The 15885-nt window shown below is 31.9% G+C and overlaps 1 protein-coding gene across 2 annotated transcripts in view; it reads left to right on the top strand.

Annotated features, from left to right (window-relative positions):
• LOC126742764 (C3 and PZP-like alpha-2-macroglobulin domain-containing protein 8) overlaps positions 1-15885 on the top strand; it is a 334454-nt gene that overhangs the window by 296262 nt on the left and 22307 nt on the right. For both annotated transcript variants that reach the window (XM_050449553.1, XM_050449554.1), the window contains exons 19-20: positions 3027-3285; positions 7454-7686. In XM_050449553.1, coding sequence (XP_050305510.1) covers positions 3027-3285; positions 7454-7686 — 492 coding nt within the window. The remainder of the gene's footprint in view (positions 1-3026; positions 3286-7453; positions 7687-15885) is intronic.

Here is a 15885-nt window from a genome sequence, read left to right as displayed (position 1 = left end):
GTTAGAACTAAATATCATAATTAACTGGTTCTAGTATCTGTGATACTTTATTCAATAAAACTGATTTTGTCTTTTCCAAGAGATCATCTACCATAGATTTAATAGTTTAAAAAAGTTGCTATTAATATTATAGAAGGTAGTATAGTCCGTCTAGAAAGTATTCGGAATTTTCTTTTCTAAGACAAAAGAAATGTGTCAAGTAGATAAAGTGGGCCATGGATAAAATTGTATGATCTATCAGATATTGTTCATTGTAAACAAGCGTGAGTTTTGTGAAATAATGTTACAAGTAGAAAAAAGAAAAAGCAAACCCTACAATAACACCCTTACAAAAAGCAATAATAAATGACGTTTTGTCAACGTTTTTAAGATTAAAATTTTAAGGTTATTTTGAAACAACCTTAATCCCTATCAAAAGAAAATGTCATTGTTTAAATTTCCAAATTTTCCACTAAAATAATGATTTGGGCTACGCCTATCTGTATAGTTAATGGCAATGTTAATAGTGCAAAATATTGTAATATTTTAAATGATTTTCTTCTTGAAACGGCTCATGCTTAATATCTGGCTATACTAAAGCACAGCATAAAGAAACCAGCAGTCGCACTCCGCTCGAAAATGTAAGCGAACTAATAGCATCCTTAGCCATACCGCAGCCATATTCTCCGGATGCCGAGCTCACTGTTTATCGAACTGTGTTCATAGGTGTATCGCCTAGTTCAGCGCCGTACTTAGTGACTATTTTGATAGCGTTTTTACAAAGCGTAGCGTTTTTTATAAAAACTTTTCTGATTTTAATTAAAATTACTCAAAGAATGGTCTCTTAAATTTATGGTACATACCTAATTAACTTCCTGCACGTATTCTTCTATATCGTCGTTGTTAGATGTAGAAATGCGATGTTTATTTTTGTTTAAATATTTTGTTAATGTATGAACTTTAATAATATTAAAAAATAAATATTTGTACTATGTAGGTATTTTTATTTTAAGATAATAATATCTAAAAAAATGTTTAAGTCCGGCTCTAGCCAAGGCAAAAGCCGCGTGGACCGTAGCGAGTGTCAGCGGCATCCCTACTCTAAGCAAATATGCCGCGCCTGCATTAGTACACATGCACCGAACTCGCTTATTCAAGCCAATGTATTTTTATTGAAGTGCGACTGCTGGTTTCTTTATGCTGTGACTAAAGCTTGGATGCAAGAACACCTACTGACAATTTCATAGCCCGCAGCTTCATCAGATCTTAGTACCATGGAAAACATACGGGTATTAATGAATATTGAAGTGGAGCGAGCAGCCATATGAAATAAAGAAGGTTTGAATCGTTCGGTTTTACAGGCATGAATTACCATCACCGAGCAGTATGAAAGTTATCTTATTTCCTGGTATGATGTACCTGGACGTATATTACTAATAAGAATAAAACAAATAATAATAATATTAATAATAATAATAATATTTCTTTATTTTTATGTAAAAAGCAATATAGGAAACAAATGAGAAATGGGATTTGGTTAAGTGTTTACAATTAAATGAAAGCTTTATAAGTAAATGAAATGAATTGTTTGTTTTTCTTTTATAATTCAAATAATGAAAATATATACTGCAAAATTATAATTTTGCTTTCTTTTTTCTGTATACTTTCTAGGCGGACTATACTTACTTTCCTAGTCTTTATTTTCTTCAGTTGACTACTTTGTTATTGATTTGCCTTTGGCTCATATTAGGTTTATAAACTTTCGCAATATGATAGGAAATGCGTGTTCCTGTATTTAGTACGTAAACATATTCTGTGTCTGCATACCAATTGGCTAAATACGTGCTATTGGGGTATATACAATTTATGTATGTACGTGGATACACGTACAATAAACACACATAAACTTAATTTCAATGATTGATGAACTGCATATTCCCCTTATAATTTTTATGTCGTTATCACTGAAAATGCATTTAATTTCAAAATCCCGCTCATAGAAACCTTTTAGCAACAATGAAGAAAAACAAAAACGTAGAATACTATTTTTCCTTACTAACTAGTGATATAATTCACAAGTTAACTTAAATATTTCTTTAAAAATAATTCAATATTCATGAATCCAAAAGAAACACATAAATTATTGATTTTTTAATATCATAAGCATATTCCTATATATTTACTCGAAACTTTCCAGTTCAAGGTAAAATTAGAAATATTCCCGGGGTAGCATATAGAAATTCCAGTTTACCTGAATTCTTTTCCGCATCGTCGAGCACACGGTTTGCTCATTTAAATTTAACACATTTCGCTACAAAGTTTCCGAAATTCCTAATTTAATGATAACCTGCGATGGAAATCGATTTGCCTTTTAACTTTAATTTCTATGCCCTCCCTAAGGTGTAATGAAATTCCTCAGACCGGTTTTATTGGTAATATAAAAGAAAGACTGGATCCTGAACAACAACAAAACGAATTTACTTGGTTTATGTCTCTGTAAAACCGGCGAATGTGGTTTTCCGCATGAAATGTTGTCACAAAACCGCACATATATCCTTTTGGTTGTTTTATATGAAATAGTAAATTTACATGAACCGGTAAAACTTAAATATTTCTTATTTTAAAAAATGCATTTATTAATAAATATATCTGCAAAACTTCATGGATCTATTCAGGTTGGTTATTCGGGAACTGTATCGATTGATTATAGGATGGGTATGAATTGGAAAATAATTTGACGACGCACGGGTGTTCAATTTAAATTAAGAAAGTTGACATCTACTGCCGGTAAAATCGAATGTAGTATAATGTCCTCTAATTACCCTGCCAAATGTTTTAATAATTTTTCTATCGTTGCTTATCTTTAGGGTTTGACAGCCAAAGTTTTATATGCTCGAAACATGTTAGGTATTTAACAACCCTTAAATTTAAATAAATTTAAGTGAAGCTTTTCATTTACCTTACTTTCATTTCACAATTTCACTACCACAATGGACTAGAATGGACTAGTTTAACGTTAAATAATATTGAAGGAACATTTCTTTTAGAATATGGAACTTCAATGAAGAGTCTGGCTTCAGCCAAGTTCTACACCTAGACACTCCAAAGCATGCCGTTCCAGGTTCAGAGAGAGGTGAGCTAACCATATCGGGAGGCTTAGAACTACCGCGAATAAATAAAATTAATGGTGGTGGCTTAAGAGCTGCTCTAGCTTCACTTACGCCATTGTTAAGTATTAAGCACGATGTGATTAAGGATGGGAATGATTCTGATAAGCTGGATATTATTAAAATGCTTCCTGGAAAGGTAAGTGGATGTAGCTAGTTTAAAGTTAAAGTTCAAAGGTGCTGTATTTTTCTAAACATACAATTTTTATAAACAAACTGGTAATAAATATAAAAATTCAATTTCTCAAGAAAAAAAATCATCTAATTATTCAACAACATTCATTATATGCATCAACTAGTTATTAAAGTCAACTAATTATTACATTCACAAGAAGTCATAAAACAAAGAAATACTACTTTTTATACTGCATTAAAATTTAAAAAGCTTTTTTTTGCTTTACAGGAACTTTCATAAATTCCTGATAATTCTAAAGATGTTAGTTAAATATAGTAATTTCGTATAAATTAAAATAAGTTTAGATGATTATTAAATACTTGTTATAAAAAAAGTTTCTGTTAATATTCTGTTTCCATATTTTATTATTTTTCTGATAAGTAGTCAGCTTTATTTAGTAAATTCAAGATTTGTGGTACATAATTCTATTTAGAAAAAAGATTTGAAAAAGTACTTTTAGGTAGTTACTACAGATAAGCCTTAGGTGAAGTAAACAAGTTTTTAAGTAAAAACTGAGGTATTTCTGAATAAGTCTTGATCTTGCTGACTAAAGTTCTGCAGTCATTACTTTCTATATATGCAATTATAACAATTACTATAATTGTCATTGACATAATTTTGTATTTATTACTTTTCATGCATTTACTTATAATAATCTTTGTGTCAGAGAATTTTTTTGTAAGATCAGGGAATTCTGAATTCTACATTCATTATACTCTCGAATCTGCCACCTTAATATTTTGTGGGATATATTTAGATAATTTAATGCGAGAACCCGATTTCTTCGTGTGGATGTAGGTATTGAAAATTGCAAGTAAAGTATTTGAAGCAAGGCTATATCTTAAGCTTATACAGCTTATGTTAGTATCTATGCTTTAGAAAATTTTAAAAAATTATGTAATACAAAAAATATGATTTTCTTATAAATCTTGCAACATTTCTCAATAAAAAACTAAAAATATTGATCATTTTGTCTAATAAATTTGTCTTATAATAGTGATAATATGCCATTTTCAGATCACACAATTTCACTTAAATATTATTCTATTAATTTTGTATTTCCACAAATTTATGAAATAGTGTCGAGTCTAATATTTCTGGAATTAGTTAAATCGTATATACAGGGTGGCGCACCGAAAACTGTTCACCCCGAATTCCTCCCGAGATTTCATAAAAAAATCACAAAAAACGCTCGGACCCGTCGATTTTTGATTTTAGGGGAACAAAATAATCTCGCATTAATAAACCTTTACTATTAACCCATACACGGGGGTGACAGCAACCCTTAAAATTTTAAATGGGAACTGGGGTCGAGTGATACCTCATTTTAAACATCTTTTCATGTGGTTTATAATGGCAAAGTTTTATCTTGCTAGTTTCAGATTCTGTGATATCACAGTTTGTCAACATTTTTAAAAAAGGATTTTGTTTATACTTGTCAATTTAATACTCCTAAGAGTAAGCCGTTTTGAGCTGAAATAAATATAAATAAGACTCAAACGACCTTTCAAATAAATTATTTCTTTAAAAATTTAAGAGGCTCAGTCTACTGCAAAAAGAGTACAAAAATTGACCTTATTAAGTTATTAGAAGACAAAAGTTTCAAATATTTTTGAATTCTAATTTCAAAGTGTAAAAATAGTGATTTCGTAGCATCATTTTCATTACTTAATAATAATATACAGAATTGAAAGAAAAATTGTGTATTTCATTTTCTTTCAGTGAATGACTAAATAAAAAGAATGTCGGATACTTAAAAAAATTAAGTTACCAGTAAAAATATTCAACTTATATTTAATTTATTTTTAAACAGGTAAATATTGAAAATGCCCTCCTCCAACTTCCATATGAAAGTAGAGACACTGTTCGAATGCTCGTGCACATTATGTAACATTTCAGGTACAATTTTTTGGCACTCGTGGACCATTCGGTGTCGCAAATCTTCTAAAGGATTGTACTGTAGAGCATACATTTTGAATTTGAAATGACCGAAAAATTAAATGACTGAAAAATTAAATTTTCGGGCCGATGGCGCTCATCTTCCTAAATGGAAATAACTAGAGCTAAGTCAACAGGAGTCTCCAGTAACTCAAGGTACATTTCACCTGTTGAATTTTCAGCCCGTACAATAAATTTTTTGCGATATTAGTTATGTACTTTCTTAAATAATCTAGGGTTGAAATTCGACCAATATCTGCAATTATCTTTGTTCACAATACCATTAGGGACAAAGTTGCATTTATCAGAAAAACAAAGTTTAAAACTAAATTCTGGGTTGCCAATGGTTCGTTCACTCATAGTTTCGCAAAACTGTAAACTGCGATCATTATTATCCTCGTTAAGTTCCTGTGGTGGTTTAATTTTGTAGGGATGATACCATTTTTTTTTTTAAATCCTCTTGACACTTCTACCTGAAGCATCTGATATTTCACTTATTTTCATTGTACTGAGTGTAGGATCGATTGCCATATAATTTAAAACTGCAACTTCTACAGCTTCATTTAGGACTGAAATTATCACATTTCTAGGTCTGTTTGCAACTGATCCCGTTTCACGAAATTTTGCCGTACGTACGTACGTACGTATGAAATAAGTGAGCATCTGGATATAATACACTGTATTACACTGCAGTAGCCCTAGCACAATCGTTATTTCTAAAGAAAATAAATAATTTCAACTCTCTCTTGAAACGTGTCAAATTAAATATTTGGTAAAACAAAAGTATGGCAAGACTTAAAATTCTCATACAGTTAATTTAACCGATACCAAAGATAGACTAATAAATAACAATATTTTATACAGCATGGTATTTGCTGTTATTTTGGGTATTAAGACTACTTAGCATAATTGTATGAGTACTGAGTACATTAAATAAAAATTTACAAATTTGTGTAACATTAGATTTCTCATAAAAAATCAGAAGGGCTTTACAAGAGTTTTGTTATAAAAAAAATCAGGCTTTACTTCACTAAGTAACACCAGTTTAGATAATAGAATTAAACAATAAGCATTTTAATCGGAAAATATGTTTATTATTTTAAGTTGGCGTTTTAAAGATTTTGACATGCTGTCATATTAAAGAAGATGATAGTAGCAACTCGAAACTTGGGTGTTATAATAAAGATAAAATGATCTTTAAAATTAAATAGCACCCCTATTTCTATTTAAAATTACAAGGGTAGCTGTCATCCTGACGAAGGGGTGGATGGTAAAGGTTTATAAATGCGAGATTATTTTGTCCCCTAATGATCTAAAGAGATAATAGAAAGATATTAAAGAATAGATATTCAAAAAAATCTAAAAGCATCAAAAAAGTGGCAAGGCAAAATTGCAAATTATTTTACAATCGGATAAAAAAAAAGTTCACAAAAAATAATTCGATTATCTTCGCAACTACGTAATATTGTTTTTTACTGTGAAATATAGTTTAAAAATTAATTTAACTAAAATTTTCTACAGTTGTAGATTTTGATGTTTTAATTTTTATATATTAGCAATTATATTGCAAAATTAACTAATTTGTAATTTAAATACGAAATTAGATTTGTTATGATTTTGATTTATTATCATACTTTTAATAATATTCAATACAATTTAGTTTTCTTTTCATTAAACCTAATATATCGTTGGAAAGGCAAAGACAAGTAATCTTCTGAATAAAAAAACTAGTATGGCATCTATTAAAAAAAAGATTTGTTTTATAAAGATTTTAAACACTGGGAATAAAAGTTCTGTAAATAAAAGTAACGTTGTAAATAAAATTTGGACACAGAATCGTTTCCTATATAAAAAGTGAGTTTACAACACTTCTTTTGTATATAAAAAATCTAGAGGTTATTTTCGAAAATGCATCATTTTAGTTTTTTTCAAGAAAACTTCAAACTTTAAACTAAACTGGATGTACTCACAAAAATAGTTGTGACACAACACAAAGTAAAATGTATGCAAATTACAAATTGCATACACTTTATAAAACCTATATATATTATCTATATCTAATCTAAATCCTATATTAAAGTTTATTCTGTTTATAATTTGCTCGAAACCTCTATTTACCAGCCTATTTGAACATATAATCCTAGCTAAACTGAGATATCCCGTTACACAAACCACCCTATCCATCATGTTCCAGATCCAGTCGATTCTATCGTTCAAAAAGGAAGATGACTCATTCAGCGAACATCCGATGTTGGGCAGCCACAAGGCCACCGTCTCGATACTGGAGGCATTATCCAAAGTGCAACTCTATTTTAACGTAGATCCAGACTTGATTCAGGCGATTAAACGCTGGGTCCAACTGAGGCAAGAGGATGATGGTCGGTTTGTTCCTTTGGATGCTGATGTTAAATTGACTACATTTAATAGGTACGTTTTTAATAGAAATATTTTTTGTAAATATAATTTAAGCTTGCCTTATTGAATATTCCTTTTAAATATTTATCTCTAGGCTGAGAATCGTTGAATAATATTATGGCCGAGCAATGAGAATTTAGCATACTAGGAATTTAATACCCAAGGGTTTTAAATGGCAATTAGAACCTGCATTTTGGGAATTAAATGCTATTTATGTTATAATCCTGCGAATTAGTAGGATTAGGGATATTCTTGCTATATCAGATATAGTTGCTGTCGCCGGTTATCCACTTTCTTTAATGTGAATGGAATAGGTCGAATATTTAAGAATTACTAGTGCTGTATACTTCAACTGTACCAATATTTATAAATATTAACATTTTTATTGAGTATTTAAAAGAAATAAATTGTAAGCAAGAAAATTTATTTTGTTGAAGAAATCAATTATGGAAATGGAGTGATTGGGTAATAAGGAACATGTTTTCTTAAGGAAAGGCTTTTTTTCTTTCTATATTTGTGGAGAAAAGACTTTCTTTAAGAAAATATCGTCTTTATTAGAAATTATATTTCCTTAATAAAATTGGATTTTTTTATCATTATTCAATAAATATAAAAATCTGATACAAAAAAAATCGTACAGGACTTAAAAAATAAAACGAAAAAAGCAGCAAAAATATTTAATTTATTGTTTCCATAAGTATAAATTGGTAGCATTTTATTATTTTGTGCTTTATTGATAATATCAACTTTTTTTTTAAGTATAGCAGAAAAAAATATATTTTTGTTTGTTGATATTTTTTAGTTAAATAATCAATTTGATGAATTATTAAGAAACACTCAGAATGAGAATTATCATCACTAGTTATTCACCAGTTACTCCATTTACCTATACGTAGTAGATGTGGCCCACTCACATCGCACGGTGAGATATCTCCGCATCGGATTTAAGCGACGTAAGTTATGGGACTTTCAAGTTTTATGAAGAAAAAATAGCATGATGGCTTTTGGATCAAAATATTCCAAATTTAAAAAAGCCTTTTATTTAGATCTCCGGGTGGAGGCTGATCTGGAGGAACCAAGAGGCGTGAAAGATTTAAGAGTGGGTCTATGTAATATAAGAGGTCTAAACACGAACATAAACGCCCTGCACCAACATCTGCAAACAAACAGACTTCACTCGCTGATTTCATTCGATGCGACATATCTTGCCAGCGGGAAAAAGCTCTGGAACCCCCAGGATTCCGAAGAAACCGAAAGATTCACGAAGTATTTGTGCTTCCTTTACAGCCCACTTAGCGATATACACTACAGAAAATTTTTCACCGACCTTGCTGATAAAATCGATCTGCAAGCAAGTCATCCAAGTGCAGAAATTGTTTTTGTGGGAGACTTTAGCGTCCGCAATGTTAAATGGTTAACATATTCTAACAAGACTGATTATAAGGGGCGTCAAGCACAGGACCAACCATAATAAAATTCCTGATAGACAGGGAGACTTTGCTAGCCTCCTGGATCTATTTCTCTTACAATATCACTGTACATGCACCACTAGGAATATCAGACCATAAATTAATAACCGCAATATGTAAACTGGCAATGAAAACTCAGGATCTGCTCAACTGGAGATATTTAAAATAGTTTCTGTCTTCGTTTGCTTGGAATGATGTCAGGACCAATCATCATTTAGCATGTGCTAGCGAGGTTTCAGAGATAATGTTGGTATGTATGGAGGCTAATATTCCAAACACCTTGAAAAGCGCTTCAAATAGCGACTTCTAAATTGCTCAAATAGATCAAGATCGTTCTGGTCTGTAGCAAAAATAGGTAATCAAGGTTTCCGTAGGTCACAAATTCCACCATTAACTAGGGAATATTGTTACATTGCAATGACCGGAATGAAAAAAGCAAACTTTCTGATTATATGTTCGCATTAAATTCTACTATAAATAAGGCAAAAACCGCTCAATTTGCCAAGAAAAGCTTCTTCCATGCCGGAGATAATTTTCCATCAAAAAAATACTGAAAAAGTTCTTAAAGAGCTCAAAAGCTCAAAGGCTCAAGGCAAACACTAAGAAGGTCACCGGCCTTGATGGAATATGCCCCTGTAGTAGTGCTGATACTATCGTTTTGCTATTTCTCTTTTATACAAAAGAGGTCTCTTTCTTGGAGGTTTGAAATTTATGCGGATTTAAGCGATATTTAAAAAAGGTAAAGTCTTTCTTCCTGGTGCCTATCAATTATAAATACAATAATGGAGAAACTTGTCACCTAGCTTGGAGCTCTCATTTAAATAAAAAAGGAAACTGCAAAAAAGCAACAGCATCTAACGCTTTACGAGGGCTCAGATTCGTCCATCTCTTAAGTTTTTTTCTCACATATGGGCTCCGCACCCAAACACACTTTGAAGCTGCTTGATTCCATAAAGAAGATGGCCATACATCTTATAGGAAATGCAGATGTAATTAAAAGCTTGGACAATTGGAAAGGAAGATGGTAGACCTGACTCTGTTTTATTAATACCATTAAAGTAAATGCTCTGAGGAACTAGCCCATATCAATTCACCTAGAGCTATATACGCAAAATCTATTCGGCTGGTTGATGAGACTCATAAATATCAAATACATCTGCAGACGCCTAGAATGTCGCTATATTCGACTCAAGAAGCACGTATTTCCCGAAGACGACAACTTGCAGAACTTTATTAAGGAAAAAGTCCATTCTGAAGTGGAGCTAGTCTACTAACTTTTTAATATTGCAGAACTTATTAAAATAAACTTAAGTAAAATTTTTACGGATACCTTCGTAGCACTGATGCTGTTCGTGATACGTGAGTACCATATGGTTTGGCCTTTTGTGCCAGTATAATCCGTAAAAAAAAGTTGTTAATTTAAAACGTTTTTCTAAATTTTAGGATATTTTAAAGAATATACGTTACTCTTTACCACTTTAAAGTTTTGATGATAAAAATAGAAAACGTTTATTTTTTAATATATAAATCGTTCTCGTTCAATCTTTACGCTGTACTATAAGCAAAAACATTTTTCTGATTTTTATTAAGTTAATTATAAGAAAATAGTTAAAATTTAATTGCAATTAGTTTTTAAAATTTTCGTTTTGGTTAGATATTTATTTTACATAAAGTACGTTTTAATATTGTAAGGCGTTAAGCTAATTTAAGAAGCAAGCATGACTTGTTTGTTAATTTTACTATAACCAATTTGTTAAAAATGCAGCTGTTACTAGACTGTACCTTTCGTACCTATATATAGGGTGTCCCATAAATAATAGATAAAATGAAGGTTAATTTTCCTAGTTCGAAAGTCAAAGGCAACCAAGATACAGGGTAATAAACTTAATGTAGTTTTTTTTGAATTTTGGCCATAACATGAGCATTTCTTCTTGGATAATATTTTTTGTCTTATATGGCAAATCTTAAAATTAATCTTTTTTTTAAATTATGTCATAGAGGGCGCCACCATCCTCATTTTGATTTTTTGTTATAATTCCGTAACTTCTTAGGCTTGTCAGGGTTTATGTTCTAGTCAGTTACTTTGAGGAGTAGTTATGAAAAATCAAAATTACACAATTAGTGACATTATCTAGTACGTTTTATTGCGTTTATATTGTAAGTTCTGTTAGTTATTGTTATTAATTGTTGTTTATTGCGTATGATGCAGAAGTCGAAGACCTTGGCCTGCACGAAGTCCAGATTTTAACCCATTAGATTTTTGCATAAAATTAATTATTTACGAAAATACAATAAACAGCTGAGTTGCCTGAGTCATTTCGAAATTAGCAATTATTTTTTAATATTCGGCGAACTTTCAGTAAAAGAATTTTAAAATATATTGAGACCAATGGAGATTATGTCGATCATTTACTGGCAAATATTTATAATTTATTTTTTGTATTTTATTATTCATTCGACGTGCAATAAAGCGATTTAAATAGTTTATGAATGCCGTTTTTGTTAAGAGCGTTGAAAACTTAAAATGTAAGTATCTTAAAAACCGTTAACCGTAGCGAGATTTTTGAAGTGTACCTTTTTTAAGCAAACATATTTGCACTATGCATATTCTAAATAAAAAATTAAATTATGCCCTCTATCAGATATTTAAAAAAAAGGTTAATCCTAAGATTTATCATATAAAACAAAATATTATCCAATTTTTGTTTAAAACAACGAATGCTAACTTTATGACCAAATTCAAAAGAATACATTAAGTTTATCTCAGTGTATCTTGGTTGTTTTTGGCTTTTGGACTAGGAAAATTTAACATAACCTCTATTTTTTTAAGGGATGCTGTTAAATTATTTACCATTATTTATGGGACACCTCTTCTACACCTGCCCACAACTTAATATATACGGTGTTACAAAAAGTCTGGGCCGCTACTTCAGGGGCGTGACATACACATTTATCAAAGACAAAAGTTTGTTTTCGTAAAGCACCTTCTAAGGAAAAGACGACCATTTAAATATGATGCTGGTAAAGAGACTTTTTGCTTATAATTCTTGGACTAACTAACCGTTACAAATTTATGAAATTTTGCAAACGATAAAATAATTGTATAAATAGTTATCAGGGGCATAGAGTGTGGATTTTGTAAATTCTAAATACTTTTTTATTAATAAATTATTCAAATCAAGAAATGGTTGGTATGCATTTGATGTATAGGCTCGCAAACTGCAATTGCGCCGAAGCAAGTCGCCTTTATGTTGATCGTTTTTCCAACACGTTTGCCGGGAGAAAAATTATTTTTGAAAAATTATCTCATGTGAAACAGGATGTTTGAATTCAAAAGATGCGCGGGTCAAGCGAGACATTAGCAACGTTTGGGGAGGGCTAATATGGGACATCACTGGCCATGGATAATCGAGGAGGTCCGGTACTTTGGCCACCTAGGTCCCCTGACCTCAAGCCGTTGAACTTTTATTTGTAAGGTTATTTAAAAATTGTTTACTCCACATCTGTTAACAATATGAATGATCTTCGTCTGAGTCGACGATATGAAAGTGCGTTTTAATGAGACAAAAATTTAGTCTTTAATGAGACAGGAACTTATTTTTTCTCATCAACTATTAGAATTTCATAGGCAGGACGAATTTTCTTCAAACGCTTTTTGATCGAAAACGGTAAGTTTTTATTTTCAACAAAAGATAATATACAACAAAAAATTGTAGCAAATAATAAGCACATATGTGTTCCTTTACACACTACGCCACTGATAATTTTAAAATTTATGTTTTTGAGGATTACGCCTAATGGTTTTATTTTAAGAAATATTATGCTTTTAGTTTAAGAATTATTAGCAAACACTCACTTTACGAGCATCATTTTTAAATGGTCGTCTTTTCCTCCGGTTTGGGGAAAAAAAAGTTATATAAATTTTGGTCTTAAGAAAACGCTTATTTTAGGCGCCTAAAGTAGTGACCCGACTTTTGTAACATCTTATATGTAGTACAATTCAATTTCAAATTATTTGATAAAACTCGAAATTAATGAAATATCTACCAATCCTGAGTTCATATTATTTGATCTATTATTATCTAAGTTCTATAATCGTTATTACAAAATACCTTATGTGTTCCATAAGTAAACCTTACTATTGTCAAAAAAAAATCTAAAGAATCTGAACATTTTACATAATCTTCGTTAAAATCAACATCGTTGCCGTCTGTTCACGGCATCGTATAAGCAGGGCTCATTTCCAACAAGCTGGAAAACTGCTCAAGTGCAAGCTGTACCCAAAAAGGGAAAGAAGACGATGCCGTCAAATTAACGCCCGATTGCACTAGTTCCAGTAATATCGAAGATTATGGAGAAAGCAGTTAACCAACAACTGTTAAGATATCTGGAATCATCTGGACTAATCAGCGATCATCAATACGGCTTCCGAAAGCTTAGATCCACCGGCGATCTTCTGGCTTACGTCACACACTTGTGGACAGAGGCCATGGAGAAGCACGGCGAGTCCCGCTCAGTCGCTCTTGACATTTCCAAGGCATTTGACAGAGTGTGGCATGAGGGACTACTAACCAAGCTCTCCTCAATCGGCATACAAAAGTCATTATTGAATTGGATCAAAAGTTTTCTTAAACAACGAACAATCCAAGTAGCCGTCGATGGACACCTCTCCGACAAATTTAACATTAACGCTGGAGTCCCTCAAGGATGCATTCTATCCCCCACCCTTTTCTTGATATATATCAACGATCTGCTAGGAACCACTGTCAATCCAATCTACAGCTTTGCGGACGATAGCACACTTAGTTCTACATTTAAGTCCGCCAAACCAACGACAGCCGCAACTTCTCAGAATCTTAGGCAGCAACAAGTAGCTTCAACCAACAACGATATTAGAGCAATCTTGGAGTGGGGCGATAACAACCTGGTCAATTTGAACGCTAAAAAAAGGCAGGCTGCAGTATTTACGATGTAGACTAACCTTGGTGTTCCGGAGCTGGTTATGGCAGGGAAAACATTGCCAATGAAATCATCTTTACATCTTCTAGGAGTCGAAGTCACCAACAGTGTGTCCTGGCATGACCACGTTGCCGAGATCGCCAGGGCAGCTTCCAAAAAACTCGGAGTGCTTTTCAAAACGAAAAAACTGTATACACCAGAACAGCTGCTGACTCTTTATAAGGCTCAAATACGCCCTTCCCTCGAGTATTGCTCGCATGTCTGGAGCTCTGCACCCAAGCATAGTTTAAAGCTGCTAGATTCTATACAGAAGAGAGCTATTCGTCTTATCGACAAACCAGAACTGACAAATAGTCTGGATAGTCTGGAGCACAGGAGAAAGGTGGCTGATCTCTGTTTATTCTACCGTTATTATCACGGTAAGTGCTCCTCTGAGCTGGCAGGCCTGATAACACCCAGGGCTGTTCCGGCAAGAAGGACGCGTCTAACAGTTGCGGCTCATCAACATCGAGTCCACCTGCCTACCCCAAGGACGTCGCTGTATCGGGACTCATTCATCTGGAGAACATCTTCTTTGTGGAACGGGCTTCCACCTCACATATTTCCCGACGCATACAACCTGCAGCGATTCAAGATAAATGCCCACAAATATCCTCGCGCAAGCACCACTCCAAGAGTGACATAGGACTTTCCTCTTGTGCTTGTGTTTACCATAAAAAAAAAAATCGTTTAAATTTCTATAAGGTTTTGGTGTATTGGTACTTACTGGAGATAAACTGTTCTATACTGACTTTTTTTCGCATTTTTTTATCTACTTTTTACTGTACAATTTCAAGCAATAAGCCTTGTTCTGAAAATGACGAAAAAAAACGATTTATGTATTAACTAAGTATACATTAAGCCTCATTATTCTTACATATATAAATGAGTTGGATGTTGTCAACAGTAGATAGCAAAAAAAATTAATTCTATTTCAAAAAAGTTTTATATTTTTAATTCAATTCACAAATTCAGTTAAGAAAAGCAGTTAGTCTAATGTAAAAATAAGGGAGACTAACAACAAAAATATTTTTGTTGTATTAAGTTTTCTTTAGCATAATTAATCCTGTGCATACGAGGAAGATAAAAAAAATATAGAACTTATAAGTGTGGGACCTGTTACAGAGTAATTTTCAATCTCTGATATGTCCGCTAGAAAGAAATGTAAAAAATATAGTTGATTATAATTTATTTATTAAACTTCTTAAAAAAAATATTTATTTTTTCGTTTTCAAAATTAATTTTATAGGTTTGTTCGAGCGTTTTTGATAGAAAATGTAGGCATTTAAATATGCCTAAGTCAAAGAAAATAGATTATCAATAGCTACGTTTACAACGCGTGTACCAAATATTTAATACTTGGATCAAATCACGTCACGATAGTCCTCGTTTTTTGGTGTAAATGGCAGCGCACTAAAATTTGGTACGCGAATTTGATGCTTCCCAAACAGGGTAGATTAAATTTATTTTTTTTCGGTGTAAACACCTAGAACCTACTTTGAAGTACCAAAATGACAAGTTTGACATTTGATTGGATATTAGCTTAGAAGGTTTTTATTTTTGTACACAAAAATAAAAAATGAAGGAAAATGACAAGCTTAAGCCTTGAAAAAAAATTATTAGTTTATTTGTATTATTTTTAAACAACAATAACATTTTTAAAAATTTAGAGGTTATGTCGTATAATTCTTCGTCTAAACTAATAAACTCCCTTCAACTGACATTTTAATCGTAGAGATAAATC

This window comes from Anthonomus grandis, chromosome 12 (assembly GCF_022605725.1).
Source record: "Anthonomus grandis grandis chromosome 12, icAntGran1.3, whole genome shotgun sequence".
Classification (NCBI taxonomy): Eukaryota; Metazoa; Arthropoda; class Insecta; order Coleoptera; family Curculionidae; genus Anthonomus; species Anthonomus grandis.
This window is presented reverse-complemented; position numbering and strand designations above follow the sequence as displayed.